Raw genomic sequence first — 23351 nt, forward strand, 5'->3', positions numbered from 1 at the left:
AACTTTATCCTGCCATATTTTAAAAGATATATTTTAAAAAAATGTTCCATGGGCAAATCAGTTGGGAAATTTTGAGTGTTTACTGGACTCTAGGATATCTCTGAGCCCCTATTATAAATCTAAAGACCAAAGAAAATAGCAAATGTATTGGCTGGCCTTTCTATATACTTCTTCATCTTGTCTTTCTTCTTTGTAACCTCACAAAGTGAACAATTAATGGAAAATAATACTTCCACGATGTGGACTAGATATAGCAGAAGTTTATAATTAGGCTGCTCAAAAATGACTGATTTGAAACTCAGCATTTAAAAATGATTGTTTTTATGTAACAAAAGGTAAACATTTTTTTAAAAAAATTAAACTTAAATACATTGGATATAGTTATAGTAAAGAATATATGCTCAATCAGAAGAGTATAAGTTATTTGGTTCCCCTTGGTATCACGGACTCAGAAGATCTTAGTTGTAAACAAGCAGGATGATACAATCTCTGACGTAATTCAAGCTGGGTAAACCGCAATAGGTGTGTTCCTCAAATAGTCTGCCAAGTATTTGTCCATGCCTATTATAACTATTGAGCAAATGGGTTGGCATGAATAGTTATATCCTTAATGTGTACATCATTAAGAGGTCGGTATGTCTTCTCATTTACTGGTAACTTCTCCAATTCATCTAGAGTCTCCAGACCATCTATTACCCTGAAAGAGAAATAATATAATGGATGAAAATTTTCTGATTGAAACACAATATCCATATATGTATAGCAATTACAGTATCCTTAAGAGAAAAGGACCGTCCCAGTCTATCTTGTTTAAGCCACTGTTTTTCAGATCTGTTAGTTGCTGTAAAATGCTATCTCAATGAAAAGACATATTACTGTTAATTTGCATAATGGACCAGAAAAAACATATTAACCTGTCTTGGAGAAAATCAGGAAATAGGCTGAGAGAGGTTATAATTTCCCAAGGTCACAGGGCAGGTTAAGTTGGGCTTACATTCCAGGTAAGTTTAGTTCTTAGACTGCACTTTCCATATTAGTTATGCTACTATCACAGCCACTCATACGCATCCTTTGCAATGAAATTCCAAAGACGAATATCATAACCAGGATACTCACTTTCCAAATACTGTGTATTTCATGTCCAAATGTGGCTGCTTGCCATAGGTGATGAAAAACTGAGATCCATTGGTATTTGGGCCATTATTAGCCATAGATACAACACCTCTAACGTTGTGCTGCAAAAGATAGTCCAAAGTATTATTTATCTATGTTTTTAAATAAATATTCCAAATACCGGACTAAAACAAGACATGCACTCTTTAACCTCCCAATATTTAAGGAACCAAGAAAACATTTAATCAGCTTCAATTTGGGCAAACCCAAATATTCAGTTGCTGTATTATCTGTATCACTGACAACTTATATTGTTTATATATCAAATCATATCCCCCAATTAATTTCATTTTCACTTTGGAGACATATAGCCACGAACACTTTAAGTAGTACCAATGTATAATAGAAATAATCCTTACATTTATGTTATGCTGGAATGAAATGATCAGGCAGACAATAAAACCAAAAGCCCCATAATCTCTTCACACACACACTGGATTCTGGCTAGTTTATCTGTAAAACAAGGGAGTTTGGACTAGTTCTGGGTTTACTCATAATTCAAATGCTCACAAAGGTCAGCAGATAGAAAGTTGATGAGTGGGCAGAATGTAAACATTAGGGAGTGGTGGAATCTGGCTAAAGGAATAATATATCTCTTGCCCAATGTCTTTAAAAATTTTTTTTAACTAATGGCCATATAGAATGCATCTTTGGGTCTTCACCCATTGCCAGTCAGTTCATAACCCCAGGACTAGGTGATCTAGGCTATTGTAGGAATTAACAAGGAACCTTAAAATATAATCAAGGTGGGATCGGTCCTACTGATGATTTTTCTCTATATTTGGGAGAGGGGGAGGAGAAGGAGGTAAGGTCCTACTTTTTTATTCTATTTTATATATTTTTATTGATTTCAGAGAGGAAGGGCGAGGGAGAGAGAGAACATCAATGATGAGAGAGAATCACTGATCGGCTCCCTCCTGCATGCCCCCTACTGGGGACTGAGCCTGCAACCCAGGCATGTGCCCTTGAATAGAATCAAATCCGGACCCTTCAGTCCCCAGGCCAATGCTTTATCCACTGAGCAAAACCGGTTAGGGCTACTTTTTTATATTTTTAAAACTTCCACTAGTGAGTCTGTAACAGCAGCCAACGTTGAAAACCACTGGTTTAGGATTACAGATCAGTGTTATGAAAACTGCCATTAATTAATGTCTAAAAGGTTGTTTTGTTTCTAATTCAGGAAAGGATGATTTTTAAAATAATGTATCACTTCCTAACCTCAACTCCTATAACAAGGGTAGTATTTCTTTATGATAGAAAAGCAAAAAGATAAAATAAATTACTCCTAGTCTAACTGTCCAGAGGTAAAAACTGCAATTTAATTTTTTTTCCAGAAAATCCACGGTATATTCTAATGTAACTGAAATATAATATACTAAATTACATATTCTGATTGAGGGGAATTTGTCTCTCTTGTTTGTTTATTTGTCTCTCTTTTTTAAATTATGAAGTTATCATTCTGTGCAGATACAAAGTTTAAAAGACAACATAATAAACTGTTAATTGATGTCACTTCTGGGAAGTGGTTTTATTTTTTGTTTTAGAGAGCGAAAGGGAGAGGGCGGGGGGAGAGAGAAACACCAATCGGCTGTTTCCCACGTACACCCCGACAGGAGATCGAGCCCACCACCTGGGCGTGTCCTTGACCAGGAACCAAACCAGCGACCTTTTAGTGCAAGGGTCGACACAACCAACCGAGCCACATGGCCAGGGCTGATTTTGTAAAATAGGTACGCATCAGTTTTTTAATTTTAGAGAAAAAAAATCTTTAGAAAGTTTTAGAAATAATATGATAAAGAAAATTAAAATCCCTAATTTTACATGCTAACGATATATTTACATGCACTTCTCTTTTAACCTTGCTGAAATCTACCTCAGACATTAAGTAACGTTAACATAGGGATATTTAAACATCTAACAGATGATAAAAGTTGGATATTGATAATGGCAATATTGCAACCAGGAGGTCTCCCCACTCTCAAAAAAGGCCAATGGTTCATGTCATCCAACAAGAATTTTATAGTGAGACATGTAAGCCCCTTTGGTATGTTACTGATTAAACATTTCAGGCCGGACCCAAAGATGAGCTCACTTAATATCAACATCCATGTGATGGTGAGATTCCAGCATATATTTTAGGCTAGAACTGCCATTTATATTTTCCTCCTGATATCATTTATCAAGTGTGCAGAAACTACAAAAAGAGTGGGTATATATGTTCACTTGTGATATTAACTTATATCACATATTACTACAACACATGTATCAAAGTTTCCAAGTATATACATGGCATGAAAAAATAATTTTAAAGCTTGGGGACATACCTTAAGATATTCACTGTATTCATCCTCAAATTTCTTGCCCCAGATACTGTTACCTCCTCTTCCGGTACCTATATTACAAGACAAATAAAAGAAGTATCTAATTAGAGAAAGGCTTTATTTTCTAAAACTTCAAGGCTTTTTGTAACTCTTAAAGTACAAATAAAATTTGATATGTCCTCTCTTACATCCCAAAATTTCACTTTATAAACCAGAAAAATAAAATATCTTCTACAAAAAAACAAAAACTCTCCTTATCAATATTCATCTTTCAGAGCCTGGTGCTAGTAGCTTCAGCTTAAATACTGCTTACTATTATAAGGTAGCCCAATTATAAATACTCCATGTGCTTTTATTTTTCTATTCTTTGTCTATCCCCCGCCCTCTTCATACTATATACCATTAATTCTCCAGATATTAATGGGATAACTTACCTGAGGGGTCTCCTGTTTGAACCATGAAACCCTTGATATTTCTATGAAATATACAGCCATTGTAGTAATTACTGGCACAAAGAGCCAAGAAATTCTGAAGAGAGTAAAAAACAATGATTGAGAAATCATGTAGCAGAAACACTTAAGGTAAAGAACTCAGTGTATTTACTAAAAGCACTATAACAGCATATTTCAACTATGTCTTTTAGGCATTACTTTGGATGATGTTGCTTCCCTGCCTAAAGCACTTTTATGGCTTCCTCCGGGTTTTGGAATAAGATACAGACTCCTCAGCAGGGCCTACCTCTACATCTCTTGATAATGACCCCTCCCGTGTGGCTTACTATGTTAACCCCATCAGCCTTCTGAAAATTCATCCCACAGAGGCAGGCTCTCCTACCTTGAGGCCTTTGTACCTACCATCTCTATGCCTGGAATGTTCTTTTATAGCTTTTCATGGAGATGCCTTCATTACCTTTCACACTCAGTTTAAGTAGTATCTCTTTCTTGGCTAGGCCTGCCTTCACCTTCTTTTAAATAATTCCTTCCCCATTATTCTCCATCTCAACATTTTATTTCCTTCAAGGCATTATCACGCTCTAGAATTAGTTTTTTTCTAGAATAAATTCCCTCCCCCCTATCTGTCTCCCCACCTAGAATATTAGCTCCACAAGTGCAAGGAATGTGTCCTGTTCATCACTGTGTTTCCAAACACTGTCAAGACAGCCTTTCACAAGTAACTACTGAATGAGTAAATATGCATAGCTGACTTTTCTTCCTTCTATCCTTGTCATTTAAACAAGTGAAATAATGTAACATACAGTTCTCTTACCTGATATCTAATGATTACTTATGTTTCCTAAGGAAAATGAGCCAAAAGGAAAAGATGCCAGCCACCCTATCTGCCCTTCAATATCAGGAAAGGTAAGTGGAAATCAGGCCAGAAATGATGATGGCTGGTTTTTCCTGACAGTGACTTCATACAGAAGTGTTTCAAGTTTTTTGGGACATTGTTGGCTTTTTAGATCAGTCAGTTTCAAAATGGTTATCCTGCTGCATTAACTCATTTTTTGTTTGTTTACAACGGTACTCACTTCACATGCTTTGGGTGTCCTCTCGCAGAAGATTTCTATTTTAATATCACCTACATCTGTATGCAGTGTCACCGACTAAAAAGGAGACAGAATGGGAGAACAAATGAGATTTCTTCAGGTGACTTTATGCACTGTATGACTTCCCTAACTAGATATTAAAGACATTAAAGACAATGTAAATAAAAACAGAAATACTATTTCAGAGATGACCTGTCCACAAAGCAGCTCTTAGAGAAACTGTAATCCTTCAAAATTTACTTCAGCAGTAGAAAAAAAGCTCCAGGAGATAAATATATGTTAGGGTAAAATGGTGTCTATGCTAAAAAATTGCGGAGCAAATATTTTGATTGAAATAATTATTTTAAGTTTGAATTTTTCATCAATAAAAACAAAAACAATTGCCGAAACCGGTTTGGCTCAGTGGATAGAGCGTCGGCCTGCGGACTGAAGGGTCCCGGGTTCGATTCCGGTCAGGGGCATGTGCCTTGGTTGCGGGCACATCCCCAGTAGGAGATGTGCAGGAGGCAGCTGATCGATGTTTCTCTCTCATCGATGTTTCTAACTCTCTATCTCTATCCCTTCCTCTCTGTAAAAAATCAATAAAAATATATTTAAAAAAAAAAACAAAAAAAAAAAACCAAAAACAATTGTAATGTTAGAATTACTTATTTAAATGGCATTCACCATCGTTAATAGTTATTGAAAAAGGGTATGAGAATGACTTTCAAAACATTGTTTCCACCCTTTCCCTTATGTAATTTAATTATGAGGGACAAAGTTAAAAATTCCTTTCTCGACCAAAGGCAGGACACAAGAAGCATCAGTGTTTCTAGATTCTAACTATGCAGAGGTAACCACAGTTCTTCTTTTCCATGGTACTCTTATTTTTGTTTTTTGTTTGTTTTATCTGTTGCTTCAGTGAATACTCCTTTTGTTATCCACTTCCCAAAAGAAGGAAAATCATTATTCTGGGGCTTCCTTGTTCATTTCTCTTCGTTTAAGATTAGTATCTAGCAGTCAGAGAGTATGGCCAGGTTGAGGATAGAAAGCAGGGGCGTGTGTGTTGGGGAGAGGGATGGGGGTCATTGCTCATTGCTGTTTTCCACTTCAAGCTCTAGTTGCCCCCCTTAAATACAGAGCAAAGGGTTCCCGTTAAAATTATAATACCAGGGCTAAACCCTTCTGCTCCGCCTACTCTCCCTTCTCATCTCTATCTACCTTGTAGTCAATCTCTTTCTATAAAAGGAAAATTCTCTCAAAACATAACTTAAAAAGTAATGCTGCTTATTTCTCGTTTTGTTTAGAACCATTTTTCACTGCCTTGCCATTGATATTTCCATGCAGTTTTCTTTCCCTTGACTGAATTTCTAGAAATTACTTACAATGAAAGACATTCATAAGAATTCTATAAAACTTACCATTTTTCTTCTTGATGGTTACTGTTGCTTAATTTCTCAGTCTTACCGAGAAAAGTTCAAAAACGAATCTCCATTCCCAAAAGAAAAAAAAAATTAAGTTCATTTTTTTCTCTCTTCTCGCATGCTTATGTTTACTGCAAATTTAAAAGAAAAAGTCTCGAAGAACACCCGCCCCCCCCCCCCCCCCCGGCCCCAAGTAATAAAAATCGGGTGTCGGAAGGGGTGAAGAGACCCTACCCGACTTGAGCGCCAACCCCCCGACGACCCGGCCCCTCCCCCAGCGCCGCCGGGCGAGTCCTCCCCGAGCCGGTGCGCGGCCGCCCCCTGGGCCCCGCCCGCCCTCCGCGCGGCCGGCTCTCTCGGACCCTGCAGGGCGTGGCCCTCCCCTCCAAGGCGCCGCTTAAAACGCCCTAATCGCAGTGCCTTCTCTGCTTCCCTTCCCCAGCACCGGGCCTGCTACACCACGTGCTTTCTTACTTTATTCGATCTGCTGTTTCAGCAGCAGCCTCTCCACCCGGAACGCTCACGCGAAGCAGCCGGAGAACGAGAACACACGCCCTGCAAGTATCTGAATAAACCAGCGAAAAATGAGCGCGACACCCCATACCTTACCACTTCGGGGAGCACAGCTGCGGCCGAGACAGAAAAGGTGCAATGGCAGGTGCCCCCACCCCAGGTCTGAAGGTTCCAAATTCGTTTCGTGAGGCCACCGGAAGCCGAGCACCGGACCCGTCCGAGAGAACGCCCCTCGCGGGCCCGCCTCCTCCGCCCCCCCCATTGCCCCCCCCCCCCCCCAAATCGCAAACCAAAGCGACTGGCACTAGGGAGCCGGTGTCAGGTAGCCCACCTGGGCCACTGCCGACACGGAAAGGAACTCTTCTCACACTAGGGCAGGAATCCCACCCGGAACTACTGTGGACAGCCTCTGGCAGTGCCTGGCACTCAGCGGTAGAATGGGAGGGACCACTTCCGCCCGGCGCCTGCCCCAGCCAGTTCCCACGAGATCCCGCCCGGGGCCGGAAGTGACGCGCGAGGAGCGTTCTCGGGACTGGTGAGTCTCGGGCCATTTGAATCTCGGCGGACGAAGCTGCGGACCTCGGGTTTGTGCGGGCTGCGGCCGTTCTCCGAGGGCTGCTGTGAAAGGGGGCAGAGGAGGAGGTAGGGACAGACACGGGGCTGCCGCGGGAGAGCCTGGGGCGCCCGTGGGCTGGCCACCGGCTCTTCACCATGCTGGCCGTGGCCTGCATGTAGACGAGGTAACCTAGAAGGTGCAGTTTTGCAGCTGTAAAGTGGGACCTACTAATGTTATTCAATAAACACCGTGCTGACTCGAGGTCAGGTATGGTCACCAGCTTTACGTTTCAGTATTGCGACCAACTATGAGCTGGGCACTTCCTTCTTCAGAGTTGGAAATCGCAGTGGCTAAGTAACTGGTTACGCAGCTGTGACTCTGGCGCGGGGGGGGGGGGGGGGGAGGATGGGGGAATGGTCAGTATGGCGTTAGAGTCCTTGCTCTTGTCCAGCATGCTATGCTGCCTCTCATCGTGAATTCTGGCATCAAGCTAGGCAGCTTTGCTGTCGCCTGATCTGTGAGATGAGGAGTGTTGGTTCCAAAGGCAATTTCAAATGTAACTTCACTGCCCCGGTTGCCAGATTTAGAAGAGCCTGGAGAGTGGAGTGCTGTCAGGCCGAGGACTCTGGAGGGTGGAAGAGGTATAAGGACATTAGAAGATCTTCCAGGTCCGTAGGCTGGAGTGGTTAACAGAGGCTCCTCAGCACTTCAAATCATATATTGAATAAATACACACGTCTCATCTATATATATAAAAGCCTAATATGCAAAGTGTCCCCTTGGGAGTTCCATTGCTCACTGTGACATGCACTGACCACCAGGGGGTAGCGTGGAACCAAGGAAGGCCCCGGCTGGCAGCTGGCAGCTGCTAGGGACCCTACCTGGGCATGAATTTCGTGCACTGGACCTCTAATATTAAATATTTTTGCTGTAGAAATGTCTTAAAATTGCTTTTGAAATCATTGGGTTGTGAATCTTTTAATTAAATTTACTCTTCGCTATGCTTTCTTGTTAATTATTGCGCAGACTATGAAATGCTTTTCTTCAACAATTGAAGAATGGAGTTGGCAATGTCATTTTTTGTATTGGATATAGCTGTCTAGAACAGCAATTTTCAATCGTTGCCACAAGAGTTTTTAAAACATGCAAAACCTGACTATTTAGTCAGGAGCATTGACCTCTTTTCCCATAGATTGTCAAATAAAAATAACAACAGCCAACACAGCAATAGCTGTCGGGGTGAATGAATCAACATTATACAGTATCTAGGTTTTTTGTCAGATTGGCAAAAAAAATATATTTTTTGGTGTGCCGCAGAATTTTAGTAATTAGTTTATGAATGCCATGAGATGAAACAGCTTGAAAATTGCTGCTCCCCTAGGCTTCCAGGCTCTGAGCACTCCCACCTCTTGAGCCTAGCGTTCCTGTAGCAGGTGTGGGCTCAGGGGCAGCAGCCCTGCCTTTTCCTGTCTGGACCCTGCTCATTTGGAGTGACTCATCTGTGCATCTTATAAAGTACTTAAATTATATATATATATATATATTTGTAATTTTTTTTTAACAAATTAGTTTTTAATATACCACCCTAATTCCAAACTCTGCTGAGATGGGGTGGGGGACAGTGCCGGTCTGCAGTAAGCGTTTAGTGCTGGCCTGTGTTGGTGATACTGAGATATGTAAAAGATCGTTCCTGTTTCCCAGTAGCATTAGCACACTGGGGAGACAGACATACAGGAATCTAATATTATGAGACTACTTGGGCAAAATGGGGCGGGGCAGGAGAGAGACACCGAAAAGGAAGATCTGTCAAGAAAAGGCTTTATTTTAGGAAGTTGAAGGAGACCTGGAAAGAAGGGTAATGTTTAGAGAAATGGAGAAGGCAGGAGTGGGGCTGAAGCAGGGATGGGGAGAACTAGAGCAAGGGTGAGGTGCTCTGGGGCGGAGGGGTGAGCGTCTGTGTAGTAGGTACCAGGCTTGTGCCGGGTGACTTACACATAGGAATGCACCTGCTCCTCTCGATGGCCTGAGGTGGGTTGTAGTGTTTCTGTTTTATAGATGAGGAGCAAGCTCAGAAAGGTTACGTAACTTACCTAAGAAAATGCTGGTAAGTGGCAGGGGCGGTGCCTGCACCCAGGTATGTACGACTGCAGCTCCTTTGCTCCTGTCTTGCAAAGGTACGGGCCTAAAGTGTGCATGTGTACCATTGTTTGTGTTTTGACTTCAGATAGTCAGTTTTTCCCGGTTTCTGTATGTTGTCATCTCACCTACGCCTGGTCCCCACGAGAGTCCAGCTTGTTCGTTCCCTGGTCCGCAATCCTTCCTCTTCCTTCATGGACCTGAAGGCTCTCCTTTCCTCCTTGAATGACTTTGCCTCCCTCTCCTTTGCTGAGAGCTGGGACAATGTTGGATTACTGGTGGAACCAAGCCCACCACACACGGTGAACACACTCTTCCTGACCAATGATTTGACCGAAGAAGTGATGGAGGAGGCACTGCGGAAGAAGGCTGATTTCATTCTCTCCTACCATCCGCCCATTTTCCGGCCCATTAAGCGCATAACCTGGAAAACCTGGAAGGAGCGCCTGGTGATCCGCGCTCTGGAGAACAGAATCGCCATTTACTCTCCCCACACGGCCTATGATGCCGCACCCCAGGGGGTCAACAACTGGCTGGCTAAAGGGCTCGGTGAGAAGCCTCTTGTTCTCTCATGTTTCTTATTCTCCCTATAAATGCTTTGAAACTTTAGAACGTCTTTTCAGTAGAGTTTTCACTGCTCTAGGGTAGGATCGTTATTGTGTATGCAAAATATATTTTAAAATAATGTTGCTGAAATCTGGCAACCAAATGACATTTGAAAAATAGCATTTTTATGACTAATGAACGAGGCGAGCCTGGGAAATCCTCATGCTAGTCTGAGCTTTGTGATTCCTCACTCAGGTGGCATAGTACCTGCCACCCGGCCACTCCAGAAATGCTTGTTAAATTGAACTGAAAGCTTGGGCCTCTCTGGCACATACTTAATATGTCACTCATATAGAGCAGAGTTTTAATGAGGGAATTCAGCACATGTGTTTTAGCTTTACTTTTAGTACGTCTTTTTATAGTTTACTTGTTTTGGGCTGAAGCTTTTATAAGGCTATAAGCTGGATTGATGTGGTCAAGTAGCTGTGAGGATTTACACACTGAATCATATTGTACATGGGTAAATTTAATAAGCAGCACAATTGCACGTATCATCTAAAACTGCATCAGTCTTTCTTGTCCAGATTTTTGTGGTATTTAAGAATACTGGAAAATAATTCAAAAAATAAATTTGATTTTGTATGTCTGTATTAAATCCCCCATTGTTGGGTAACATTGGTTGTATAGGAAAAGGATATGTGTATATGTGTAGGGTATATAAGCATCTGAGAATGATTTTAAAAAATACTAATTTCTTGTAAGTTTGGGGCATAATAGTTTATCTTTTTAATTAAAAAACAAAACAAAACACAAAAACTCCCATTTTCCTACCATTTTTTTCAAGGCGTTTGCACCTCCAGGCCTATACATCCTTCCAAAGCACCCAACTACCCGACAGAGGGAACACACAGGGTAGAATTTAATGTTAACCACACCCAAGACCTGGACAAAGTCATGTCTACAGTGAAAGGAATTTCGGATGTTTCTGTCACTTCCTTTTCTGCTAGGTATAGTATATTTTCCTCTTTTCTCGGTGGGTACTTATTTGTAAAGATCTTCCTTACAAATTCTATAATTCTGACATTTAGGTTTGAAACATGGTTTTCCCTGGGATGTGTTTACAAAACAGCCTGCTTCTCATTTGGGTCCTCAAAGGAGGAGAACCATGGGAGCTTTTCAAAGCAATAAAGATGATAAGTAACACTATTTCCTCTGTGGGAGGGACTGTACTACACATTTTACATGCAGTGTTTCTCATCCTCCTGGTAATGGTGAAAGGTAGTTGCTTTTACTTTAGGGCACAAGCATACCTCAGAGATGTTGTGGATTTGGTCTCAGACAAGCATAATAAAGCAAGTATAGTTAATAAAGCGAGTTGTAATCTTTTTCCTGGTGGAGGGTCTTGTCTTCAGTTTATAAAGAAAGACAATACTCGTGTAGTTCAGTAAAATGAGGTATGGCTGTTACTCAGTCCCAGTATCTTCAACTCAAGTCTTTTTCCTTCCTTTCAGAGAAGTGAGTATCTTTCCAAACACATATAGCGACATAAAGAAATGTATAGCTTTGTTTTATTCGTTGTTCTCTTAATTAAGTGGTATTTGCCATATTACTAACAATATGTTTAGAGATCTTCCCATGTAGATATATAAGATTTCTCTTTTTTTTAAAAAAATATATTTTATTGATTTTTTTACAGCGGGAAGGGAGAGGGATAGAGAGTTAGAAACATCAATGAGAGAGAAACATCGATCAGCTGCCTCCTGCGCACTCCCTACTGGGGATGTGCCCACAACCAAGGTACATGCCCTTGGCCGGAATCGAACCTGGGACCTTTCAGTCCGCAGGTCAACACTCTATCCACTGAGCCAAACCGGTTAGGGCTATAAGATCTCTTTTTAACCGCTGTGTAATGTTTCTTATTACGGATGTACTGTAGATTATTTTCTTCTTTGTTTTGTTTTATTTATTGTACTGTACTGTAGATTCTTTAAGCATTCCTCTTCCTACCTGATGCCCCCCCCCCCCCCCCCCCCCCCCCCCGTTTTTTAACTGATGCACATTTAGTTCATTTCGAGTTTGACCACATCACAGTTAATATCTGGGTTTGACCATTAGTCAGGGCCCACGCATTGTTTTTGCTTTTTCTTTTCAAAGCTCCACAGATGATTCCAATATTGACAACACTTCCAGATTATATTTTAAGGTGCCTTTTAGTTCTAGAGTTCTATACTTGGAGTTTATGGCTAAATTGCAAAACTTTCTTGATGCCAGCCTTTTTAGAGAGTCTCTAGGGCCCTGTTCGGCAAACTGCGGCTCGAGAGCCACATGCGGCTTTTTGGCCCCTTGAGTGTGGCTCTTCCACAAAATACTGACTTCTGCGCATGGGCCACGAAGTTTCAATCACACTGTATGTGCGCGCCCGCACGTGGTATTTTGTGGAAGAGCCACACTCAAGGGGCCAAGGAGCCGCATGTGGCTCTCGAGCCGCAGTTTGCCGACCACTGCTCTAGGGCATTGCTTTTCAAAGGGCGATAAGGACTCCCTGCCCTTATGAATGGGGTACTTATGAAAAATGCAGATTTTTTGCTTCATCCTAGATCTGTGTAATTAGAATGGGGTTTGCCTGAGAATCTGTCCAGGAAATTCTTGTATGCAGTGTTGTTTGAAAATTAACTTCTCTAGGGCTTTAAGAAGAATTCAGTTTGCCCCAGCCCATTCACAGATGCTGTTTCACTGGATCTGTAAAAGGGTCCAGCAGCTGTCATTTTAGGAAGCGATGCACGCCTGGATTAAGAGCCATTAGAACCATGGTTTCAAGGTGAGGTCCTTGGACCAACAGCATCAGCATCCCTGGGAACTTGTTAGAAAAGTAAATTCTCAGACCCCCACCTAGACCTACTGAATCAGAAACTGGGGGTGGGGCCCATCCATCTATGATTTAAATAGTCCACAAGGTGATTTCGATGCATTTTAAAGTGTGAGTAACACTGTTCTAGAAAATAATTTGGTTTGGGATTGAATCCTAAATGTCATATAAATCTAATCTATTATAGGGAGTTGTAAATTGTAGATTACTTAAAATACATTTTGATTATATTTATCCTGGACCAGCGAGTGACTTTTCTTTTTACTCTTTTTCTAGGACTGATGATGAGGAACAGACGCGGGTCAGTCTGAACTGTAGTCAGCAGGCTTTGATGCAGGTGGTGGCTTTCCTTTCCCAGAACAGACAGCTTTATCAGAAGACTGAAATTCTGTCACTGGAGAAGGTAATAAAAATATGTTACATTGCCGAACATTGTCTGGCAAATTCATTTGTAAATTGTTAGATCAGTAGGCCTTCCCAGGAGACTGAGCTCCTCCAAGTCAGAGAGTGTTTTTGTCAGATCTGTATCCCCTGGACACAAACGTTGGCCTGGAGCTGTGAGCTCACAGTGTACATGCTATATTGATCTCAGCATTTGCTCTTTGTTCTAGGTTTGTTTTCTAGGACTGATGATGGACAGTTTCTCTAACTCCTGTTTTTCAGCCTCTGCTTCTGCACACTGGAATGGGACGGTTATGCACCCTGGATGACTCTGTCTCCTTGGCAACCTTGATTGAGCGAATCAAAAGGCACCTAAAACTATCTCATGTTCGCCTTGCTCTTGGGGCAGGGAGGACCTTAGGTAAATACGTCTCCTTTATTTGTCCAGTATGCCTACTGTTAACACTGGGCAAAAGTTGAAAAACTCTTCATTGTATTGTAAGTGAAAGAAAGCCTGTAAGTAGTTATGGGAGATGCCTGACTGGTTTACGCTATCAATCAGGTGTCTAGGTTGTGCTGTGGTGAACATCTCATTGGCTACCACAAGATTTATTTCCCCACAGTCTGTTCATCTCAAATCGGCAGGGCAAGTCTGCCCGTTGTAGGTGGTCACTGTTGCAAAGGGAGAGTCGTAAACCGTCATGTAAACATTCTAGCCTAGAAATGAACTTCCGTTTAACTCATAGTCGAGTTGGTCACATTGCCCGATCCAACCCAAGCTGGACATGAAGTAACATCCTAGCACGTGCTTGGGAGAGAGCTGGGAAGCGGGACTGCTCCGGTTTCCATGCAGATCTTGGTGTTTTACGATCCTGGTGATGTTTTATAGGGAGGTGCTACGAAGTGAAGTGACCACTGCAGTTTCTGAGTCTTGTAGCCACTGTCTTTTCTATCGGCTCTTCCCAGTACTTTCGGGAAAAGGAACCAACAGAGCATTATTTGACCCCTGCAGTTTGCCTAGCAGTGTTATGAGTACGTTAAAGTATGTGAGTTCCCACTGCAAAGGGGCCTAGAGGTTGTGGATTCCGAGTGTCTTGGGTGAAATTTATCTACTTGCTGCATGACTTTGACAGGTTATTTAACCTTCTTGTGTCCCGGTAGCCACATCTGTGAAAACTGTGGTGGTAATTAAACCTAACTCATCAAAGTAGATGTACAGTCCACGTGGCAGGGCACAGTAAGTGCAGTAAGTGCTGGCCTTAGCTCTGTGGTAGGTGTCAGTGTGGTAGGTGTCAGTGTTCCCATTGTGTCAGTGAAAACACAGAGGTTCAGAGATACTTATTCAGAAGTCTACAGTTGGATCAAATGACTTGTGGGCGTTAATTTCCAAACAAAACAGATGGCAGAGGTGGGATTTGACTTCCAATCCAACTCCAAAGTCCCTTTTAAAATAGCACTATTGCGTGACCACTAATGAAGGGTTTATTCTCGAAACATAAGTGCTAAATACTTGTTGTATTTGGGCTTGACAGTTTATTTCACTCTTCAGAGGATGCTCCTTTATTTATTTTTGTTAATCCTCACTCAAGGATATATTTCCATTGATTTTTAGAGAGATGGGAGAGGGAGAGAAACACTGTTGTGAGAGACACACATCGACTGGTTGCCTCCCACAGGGCCCGACCAAGCTGGGGATCGAGCCTGCAACCGGTGTACTAGTATATGCCTTTGACCGGAATCGAATCCGGGATCCTTCATTCCGTGGTCCGACGCTCTAGGGCCAAACCAGCCAAGGGCCAGAGGATGCTCTTTTAAAGTAAATATGGTGCCCAACTGATTTAGCTCAGTGAATAGAGCATCGGCCTGTGGACTGAAGGGTCCCAGGTTCAATTCCGGTCAAGGGCATGTACCTTGGTTGTGGGCACATCCCCAGTGGGGGGTGTGCAGGAGGCAGCTGATCGATGTTTCTCGCTCATCGATGTTTCTAACTCTCTATCCCTCTCCCTTCCTCTCTGTAAAATATCAATAAAATATATTTTTTAAATATATTTTTAAAATAAATAAAATAAATACGATATTTAAAAATGTGTCAGATCCATTTGTAGCATTCCTCAAACTAGCCCTTTCAGTTCCTCTGCTTCCTCACCTGAGAACAGAGATAGTACCTGCCTAACTCTCCCTGTTGCCTGGGGACCCAGTAGGTTACTTCCCGTAGTAGTGCTACAGTACAGCCAAGAGCTGTACTCTTAACATTATTCAGTGGGCGCCTTATATGGGCTTGTGCAGCCATGTATGTCTAAGGAATAGTAACCCTGCCTTGAGTTAGCTATGCTATGCAATACCAAAGAATAATCTGTCTGCTATATGAGGACATGTTTTATTATTTTTTAAAGTTTAGTAAGCAAAATTTATATACTGGTGATGAGGGCAAGTGTGAAATCTGCATTACATTTAGGATTTTGGGTGCAAATTGTAATATTAAAATGAAGGGGACTTGTAAAGTACTGGTCTCTTGCTTCCTTTATCTTGCAGAGTCCCAAGTCAAAGTGGTGGCTGTGTGCGCTGGCTCTGGGAGCAGTGTTCTGCAGGGGGCAGAGGCCGACCTCTACCTCACAGGTAGGGCAGCCTTTGATTTCTCTTCTCCCCTTTTGTGTGTGTGTGTTCTTCCCCAACCGTGGTTTATCTTTTACAGGTTAAAAAGGCAATTTTAGGACTGCCCCTGACATATAGATGGAGCTAATAAACTTTTTTTGAACCTGAACTAAATAGGAACTACACCAAAATTGGGGACATACCTTATTGTTTGTGGAGAGAGAAAAAAATCATTTAACAATTTATTATCAGATTATTTAAAAATACTAATGTTTAGCATTTCTTTAACCTATCTTCTGTTTGTTTTTTTAATTGTTTTATTGCTTAAAGTATTACAAAGAGTATTATATATGTCTCCTTTTTTTTTCTCCCCTTGACCTTCCCCTAGCCTCCCATACCCCCCAGTGTCTTGTGTCCATTGGTTATGCTTATATGCATGCATACAAATCCTTCGGTTGATCTCGTACCCATCCCCTGCCCCTCCCAACCCTCCCCGGCCTTCCCACTGTAGTTTGACAGTCTGTTCAATGTTGCTCTGTCTCTGTATCTATTTTGTTCATCAGTTTATAATGGTCTTAATTATCCATAAATGAGTGAGATCATGTGGTATTTTTCTTTCATTGACTGGCTTATTTCACTTAGCATAATGCTCTCCAGTTAACCTATCTTCTTCCTAAACATGACTTCTCTCAGATTTCATGTCACTTTCTATGTGTTGCCTTAGCTAGAAAATAGTTCTTCTTACTCAGCCCTAGAGTCAACCATCAGTTCATATCAGTTCTAGCTCCAAAATCTTTCTAGAACAGGGGTGGACAAACTTTTTGACTCGAGGGCCACAATGGGTTCTTAAACTGGACTCAGAAGAAGGAGCTGCGGCCGTGTTTCCCGACGTTGCCATGTTAACACTGCTGCTGGTGAAGGAGCGGAGGGGAGATCAAGAGAACCCTGCGCTCTTTCGGCTCCGCAGGCCGGATAGAACAGCCAAACGGGCCGGATCCGGCCCGCGGGCTGTAGTTTGCCCACAGCTGTTCTAGAACCTTCCCCTTATCTCTACCCAGGCATCATCATCTACCCGAAGAATATCTTCAAGCCTCTAATCTTTTATTTTATTTTAAAATCCTCACCCAAGGTAGCAATACTTATATCAGACAAAATAGACCTCAAAGTGAAGGCCATAACAAGAGATAAGGAAGGCCACTTCATAATACTAAAGGAATCGATATAACAAGAGGATATAACCCTGATAAACATATATGCACCCATTGCAGGAGCACCCAAATACATAAAAAAAACTCCTGGAAGATATCAAGGGAGAGATCGACAACAATACAATCATAGTAGGGGACTCTAACACATTGTATGCGGGAAACGTGTTTATACGTTCTACCAGTGTAGTAGAGCGCGGGACACGTATTAATACATTTTTTATAGACTAGCGGTAGAATGCGGGTAACGTATAAATACGTAAACCTAAAGTTATCGTAATTTTACTGAACCTGAACGTTGCCATTTGCACAAAAAATTAGCAAAAATGGCCCGTGCCACCTGTTAGCGCGCGATAAAAACTACCCACAAACAATGTGTTAATACACCACTGACATCACTGGATAAATCCTCTAGACAAAAAATCAGCAAAGAAAACAGCAATCCTAAATGACTCACGAGATCAAATGGACTTAACTGACATCTTCAGAACATTTCACCCCAAAGCCACGGAATATACGTTCTTCTCAAGTGCACATGGGACATTTTCAGAAATAGACCACATATTGGGTCACAAGCAAAGTCTCCCCAAATTCAAGAAGATTGAAATCATATCAAGCATTTTCTCAGACCACAACGGCATAATATTAGAAATAAACTACAATAACAACAATCCCAAATATTCAAACACTTGGAAGCTGAAAAGCATGCTATTAAACAATGATTGGGTTAACATAGAGGTCAAAGAAGAAATTTAAAACATCCTGGAAACTAATGACAATAAAAACACAACAATCCAAAATCTATGGGACACAATGAAAGCAGTCCTGAGAGGGAAGTTTATAGCTCTACAGGCCTACCTCAAAAAAACAAGAAAAAATGGTAATAAATCATCTAACTCTACAACTCAAAGAATTAGAAAGAGAGCAAGAAAAGCCCACAGTATCCAGAAGGAAGGAGATAATAAAGATCAGAGCAGAAATGAATGACAGAGAGACCAAAAAAACAATACAGAAGATCAATGAAACCAATAGCTGGTTCTTTGAAAGGATAAACAAGATTGATGAACCTCTAGCCAGGCTCACCAAGAAGCAAAGAGAGAAGGACCCAAATAAAATTAGAAATAAAAGAGGCGAAATAATAACAGACCCCACAGAAATACAAATGATTGTTAAAAAATACTATGGATAGATCCACTCCAACAAACTAGACAACCTGGAGGAAATGGACATATTCCTAGAAAAATACAACCTTCCAAAACTCAATCAGGAAGAATCTAAAATCAATAGGCCAATAACTGTGGAAGAAATTGAAGCAGTCATCAAAAAGCTTCCAGCAAACAAAAGCTCAGGGCCAGACGGCTTCACAGGGGAGTTTTACCAAACATTCAAGGAAGAACTAAAACCTATCCTCCTCAGACTCTTCCAAAAAATTCAAGATGAAGGAACACTTCCAAGCTCATTCTATGAAGCCAGCATCACCCTCACCAAAACCAGTTAAAGACAACACAATGAAAGAATTACAGGCCAATATCCCTCATAAACATAAATGCCAAAATCCTCAACAAAATTCTAGCAAATCGGATCCAGCAGTACATCAGAAAGATCATACATCATGACCAAGTAGGATTTATCCCAGGAATGCAAGGATGGTACAATATTTGCAAATCAATAAATGTGATACATCACATTAACAAATTGAGAGATAAAAATCACATAGTCGTATCAGTTGACACAGAAAAAGCATTTGACAAAATCCAACACCCTTTCTTGATAAAAACTCTCAGCAAGGTGGGAATAGAAGGATCATACCTCAACATAAAAAAAGCCATATATGACAAACCCACAGCCAACATCATAATCAATGGGCAAAAACACACCATTTCCCCTAAGAAAAGGAACAAGACAGGGATGCCCACTCTCACCACTCCTGTTTGACATAGTATTGGAAGTACTAGCCATTGCGATCAGACAAGAAGAAATAAAAGGTATCCAAATTGGAAAAGAAAGAAAACTGTCCTTATTCGCAGATGACATGATACTGTACATAGAAAACCCTAAAGACTACATCAAAAAAATTATTAGACTTAATAAATGAATTTGGCAATGTAGCAGGTTACAAAATTAACGCCAAGTAATCTATGGCATTTCTATACAGCAATAATGAACTTACAGAAAGAGAGACTAAAAAAGCAATCCCATTTACCATCGTACCAAAAAAATTAAGATACCTAGGAATCTTACTAAGGAGGTAAAAGACCTGCATGCAGAAAACTACAGGACACTGAAATAGGATATAGAGGAAGACATAAACAGATGGAAGAACATACCATGTTCGTGGATTGGTAGAATCAACATCATTAAAATGTCCATACTACCCAAAGCAATCTATAGATTCAATGCACTCCCCCTTAAAATACCAACAGCATATTTCACAGACCTAGAACGAACTTTCCAAAAATTCATCTGGAATAAAAAAAGACCTCGAATAGCTGCAGCAATCTTGAGAAAGAAGAACAAAGTAGGAGGGATCTCAATACCAGATCCAAGCTGTATTACCAAGCCACTGTTCTCAAAACAGCCTGGTACTGGCAAAAGAACAGACATATAGATCAATGGAATAGAATAGAGAACCCAGAAATCGACCCGCACCAATATGCTCAATTAATATTCGACAAAGGAGGCATGAACATACAATGGAGGCAAGACAGCTTCTTCAATAAATGGTGTTGGGAAAATTGGACAGATACATGCAAAAAAATGAAACTAGACCACCAACTTGCACCATACACAAAAATAAACTCAAAATGGATAAAGGACTTAAACATAAGACGGGAAACCATAAAAATACTAGAGGAATCCACAGGCAGCAAAATCTCAGACATATGCCGAAGCAATTTCTTCACTGATACAGCTCTTAGGGCAATGGAAACTAAAGAGAAAATAAACAAATGGGACTACATCAAAATAAAAAGCTTTTGCACAGCAAAGGAAACCATCAACAAAACAACAGGAAAGCCCACTGCATGGGAGAACATATTTGCAAATGTTATCACTGATAAGGGTTTAATCTGCAACATTTACAGGGATCTCATGAAACTTAACAAAAGGAAGATAACCCAATCAAAAAATGGGCAACAGACCTAGATACTTTTCGAAAGAAGACAGAAGAAAGACCAAGAGACATATGAAAACATGCTCAAAGTCACTAATCATCTGAAAGATGTAAATCAAAACAACAATGCGGTACCATCTCACCCCTGTCAGAATGGCTATCATCAACACATCAACAAATGACAAGTGCTGGAGAGGATGCGGAGAAAAGGGAACACTCCTTCACTGCTGGTGGGAATGCAGACTGGTGCAGCCACTGTGGAGAACAGTATGGAGCTTCCTCAAAAAACCAAAAATGGAACTCCCATTTGACCCAGTGATACCACTTCTAGGAATATATCCCAAGAAACTAGAAACACCAATTAGAAAGGATATATGCACCCCTATGTTCATAGCAGCACAATTCACCAAAGCTAAGGTTTGGAAACAGCCTAGTGCCCATCAGCAGATGAGTAGATTAAAAAACTGTGGTACATCTACATAATGGAATACTATGCTGCGGTAAAAAAGGAGTTCTTACCATTCGCAACAGCATGGATGGACCTGGAGAATATTATGCTAAGTGAAATAAGCCAGTCAGAGAAAGATAAATACATGATCTCACTCATTTATGGAATATAATGAATAACATGAACTGATGAACAAAAACAGGTCCAGAGACAGAGAAGCATCGATAAGACTGTCAAACCACAGAGGGAAGGTAGGGGAGGTTGGGGGTAGAGGGGGGGAGATCAACCAAAGGACTTATATGCAAGCATATAGGCCTAACCAATGGACACAGACAACAGGGGGGTGAGGGCATGAGTGTGTGTGGGGGGGATGGGGGTAATGTGGGGATAAGGACACATATGTAATAATAAAGAAATTTAAAAAATAAATTCTCACTCAAGGATATGTTTTTATTGATTTTATTTATTTTTTTCTTAAAAATGTATTTTATTGATTTTTTACAGAGAGGAAGGGAGAGAGATAGAGAGTTAGAAACATCGATGAGAGAGAAACATCGATCAGCTGCCTCCTGCACATCTCCCACTGGGGATGTGCCCGCAACCCAGGTACATGCCCTTGACCAGAATCGAACCTGGGACCTTTCGTCCACAGGCTGACGCTCTATCCACTGAGCCAAACCGGTTTCGGCTTGATTTTAGAGAGAGGAAGTGAGAGAGAGAGAGAGAAATATTGATCAGTTGCCACCATGTAAGTGTCCCAACTGGGGATCGAACCTGCAACCTGGATATGTGCTCTGAGTGAGAAATACCTTCTTACCTGGCTGACTTTAGATGTCTATGATCTATGAAGCATCACTTTGGCTATAACTTCAGGGATGAGAACCATCAGTCAAAAGACCAAATAACAGGCCTCTGCTTCCACTTGTCACCTTCCTTTGAGCTTGACATGGAATTGGGTGAAGGGAAATATATCCTAGACAGACCAGCAGGTGAGGAGCTTGCTCCTTGCAGATACTGTATAAACGCTCTCATTTGCCTTTTCTTTCCCACAGCTGCCAACCTGTACCAGGCTTTTCTTTCCTTTGCTTTCAGCTATTATTGTAGGGTCACCAAGAATTTCCCCACTTTCATGCCTCCTCCAGCCAGTGCTTTTATAACCTGGGCACCCAGACTCGTTCCTAAAGCATGGCTTCTAACTGGGCCACGTTAGTATCTTTTTCTCCTTTTTATCTTTACTATTATAGATCAAGATGCTTTAATAGGTGCTTGAAGAAAAAGTATTTCTTATAATGAAATGACACATATGAGGGGTAGAAATGTGGGCAATTAAACATTCCTGGGGGAGGAGGGTAACTCTTTTTCTAAGAACCTTTTTTCCCTTATATTTTATGCCTTTATATTCCTATATACATTTCAAAATTATACTTCATATAGAAGCAAACGTAGTCTTTCTGCTGTTGTGGCTCAGCATTGCAGACTCTGAATCTAATGTTTAAGTATCTGCTCTTTCCTTTGCTGGCAGGTGAGATGTCCCATCATGATGTTTTAGATGCTGCTTCCCAAGGAATAAATGTCATCCTCTGTGAACACAGCAACACTGAACGAGGCTTTCTTTCCGATCTTCGAGATGCGCTGAGTGTTCACTTGGAGAATAAGATTAATATTATCCTGTCAGAAGCAGACAGGGACCCTCTTCAGGTAGTGTGATGCATACGGCACAGAGTGACTTCTACTTTACAAATCGTTTCCCTCCTCCTCAAACGCACATGATCAGTGGAGTCTATCCTTCTGGAAGAATGTTTAGAATGTACATTGTCATTTCTGGTTTGTTAATCTGCTTCACCAAATGTTCTATAGTTTTTAGGGTAAACACTGTAATGTAACTATTATTAAAGAACAGATATTTAGCCCTGACTGGGTCGCTTAGTTTTGAGGAACTTCAATATGTTTTTACTGAAAAAAACAATACTATAAATAAAAGTGATTCTCTCCAAATTGGAATTTTATTAATAATAAAGACTACTGACATATTCTTCTTGCAAATAGTATGGGCACAAAAATTATAAAAATAAACTAGTGGATATTTTAAGGGCAAATGTAAAGTTTACACATTAGATCATTAAAGATTTTGTGTACTTTTTTATACTGCAAGTTATAAACTAGATATGTTAATAAAAAAAAAAGTGCAAGCCAGTAAGTATATGCTATCATTTCTGTTTTTAAAAGGAAAACAACAGACAAAAACCCTTATCTGTGTATAGACTACCTCTGGAAGGTTAGGCTATCAATGGTTGCCTAAGGCAGTGGTCGGCAAATTGCGGCTTGTGAGCTACATGTGGCTCTTTGGCCCCTTGAATGTGGCTCTTCCACAAAATACCAACTTCTGCGCATGGGCCACAAAGTTTCAATCACACTGTATGTGCGCGCCCGCACATGGTATTTTGTGGAAGAGCCACACTCAAGGGGCCAAAGAGCCGCATGTGGCTTGCGAGCCACAGTTTGCCAACCACTGGCCTAAGGAATTGGATCAAGGAATAGAAAAAAACTGCTTTT

The 23351-nt window shown here is 41.1% G+C and overlaps 2 protein-coding genes across 13 annotated transcripts; one reads left to right on the forward strand and one right to left on the reverse strand.

Annotated features, from left to right (window-relative positions):
- Positions 1–287: 287 nt before the first annotated feature.
- PPIL3 (peptidylprolyl isomerase like 3) lies at positions 288–7721 on the reverse strand. Of its 8 annotated transcripts, XM_036319638.1 has the most exons (8): positions 7112–7155; positions 6918–7008; positions 6441–6508; positions 5023–5097; positions 3929–4022; positions 3498–3565; positions 1117–1235; positions 288–697 (listed from the first exon to the last, which is right to left on the reverse strand). In XM_036319638.1, the coding sequence occupies exons 3-8, from the start codon at positions 6441–6443 to the stop codon at positions 571–573; spliced, it is 486 nt and encodes a 161-aa protein (XP_036175531.1). In that variant the 5' UTR covers positions 6444–6508; positions 6918–7008; positions 7112–7155; the 3' UTR covers positions 288–570. The 8 variants fall into 8 exon arrangements, with proteins under 8 accessions (XP_036175531.1, XP_036175532.1, XP_036175528.1 ...); XM_036319639.1 differs by lacking the exon at positions 6918–7008 and having other exon boundaries at positions 7053–7195; XM_036319635.1 differs by having other exon boundaries at positions 6441–6574; positions 6918–7188.
- NIF3L1 (NGG1 interacting factor 3 like 1) lies at positions 7362–22811 on the forward strand. Of its 5 annotated transcripts, none has more exons than XM_036319630.1 (7): positions 7362–7491; positions 9737–10197; positions 11039–11201; positions 13337–13463; positions 13724–13862; positions 15974–16057; positions 22321–22811. In XM_036319630.1, the coding sequence occupies exons 2-7, from the start codon at positions 9762–9764 to the stop codon at positions 22503–22505; spliced, it is 1134 nt and encodes a 377-aa protein (XP_036175523.1). In that variant the 5' UTR covers positions 7362–7491; positions 9737–9761; the 3' UTR covers positions 22506–22811. The 5 variants fall into 5 exon arrangements, with proteins under 5 accessions (XP_036175523.1, XP_036175522.1, XP_036175520.1 ...); XM_036319629.1 differs by having other exon boundaries at positions 7459–7540; XM_036319627.1 differs by having other exon boundaries at positions 7474–7598.
- Positions 22812–23351: the final 540 nt, after the last annotated feature.

This window comes from Myotis myotis, unplaced genomic scaffold (assembly GCF_014108235.1).
Source record: "Myotis myotis isolate mMyoMyo1 unplaced genomic scaffold, mMyoMyo1.p scaffold_m19_p_8, whole genome shotgun sequence".
Taxonomy (NCBI): domain Eukaryota; kingdom Metazoa; phylum Chordata; class Mammalia; order Chiroptera; family Vespertilionidae; genus Myotis; species Myotis myotis.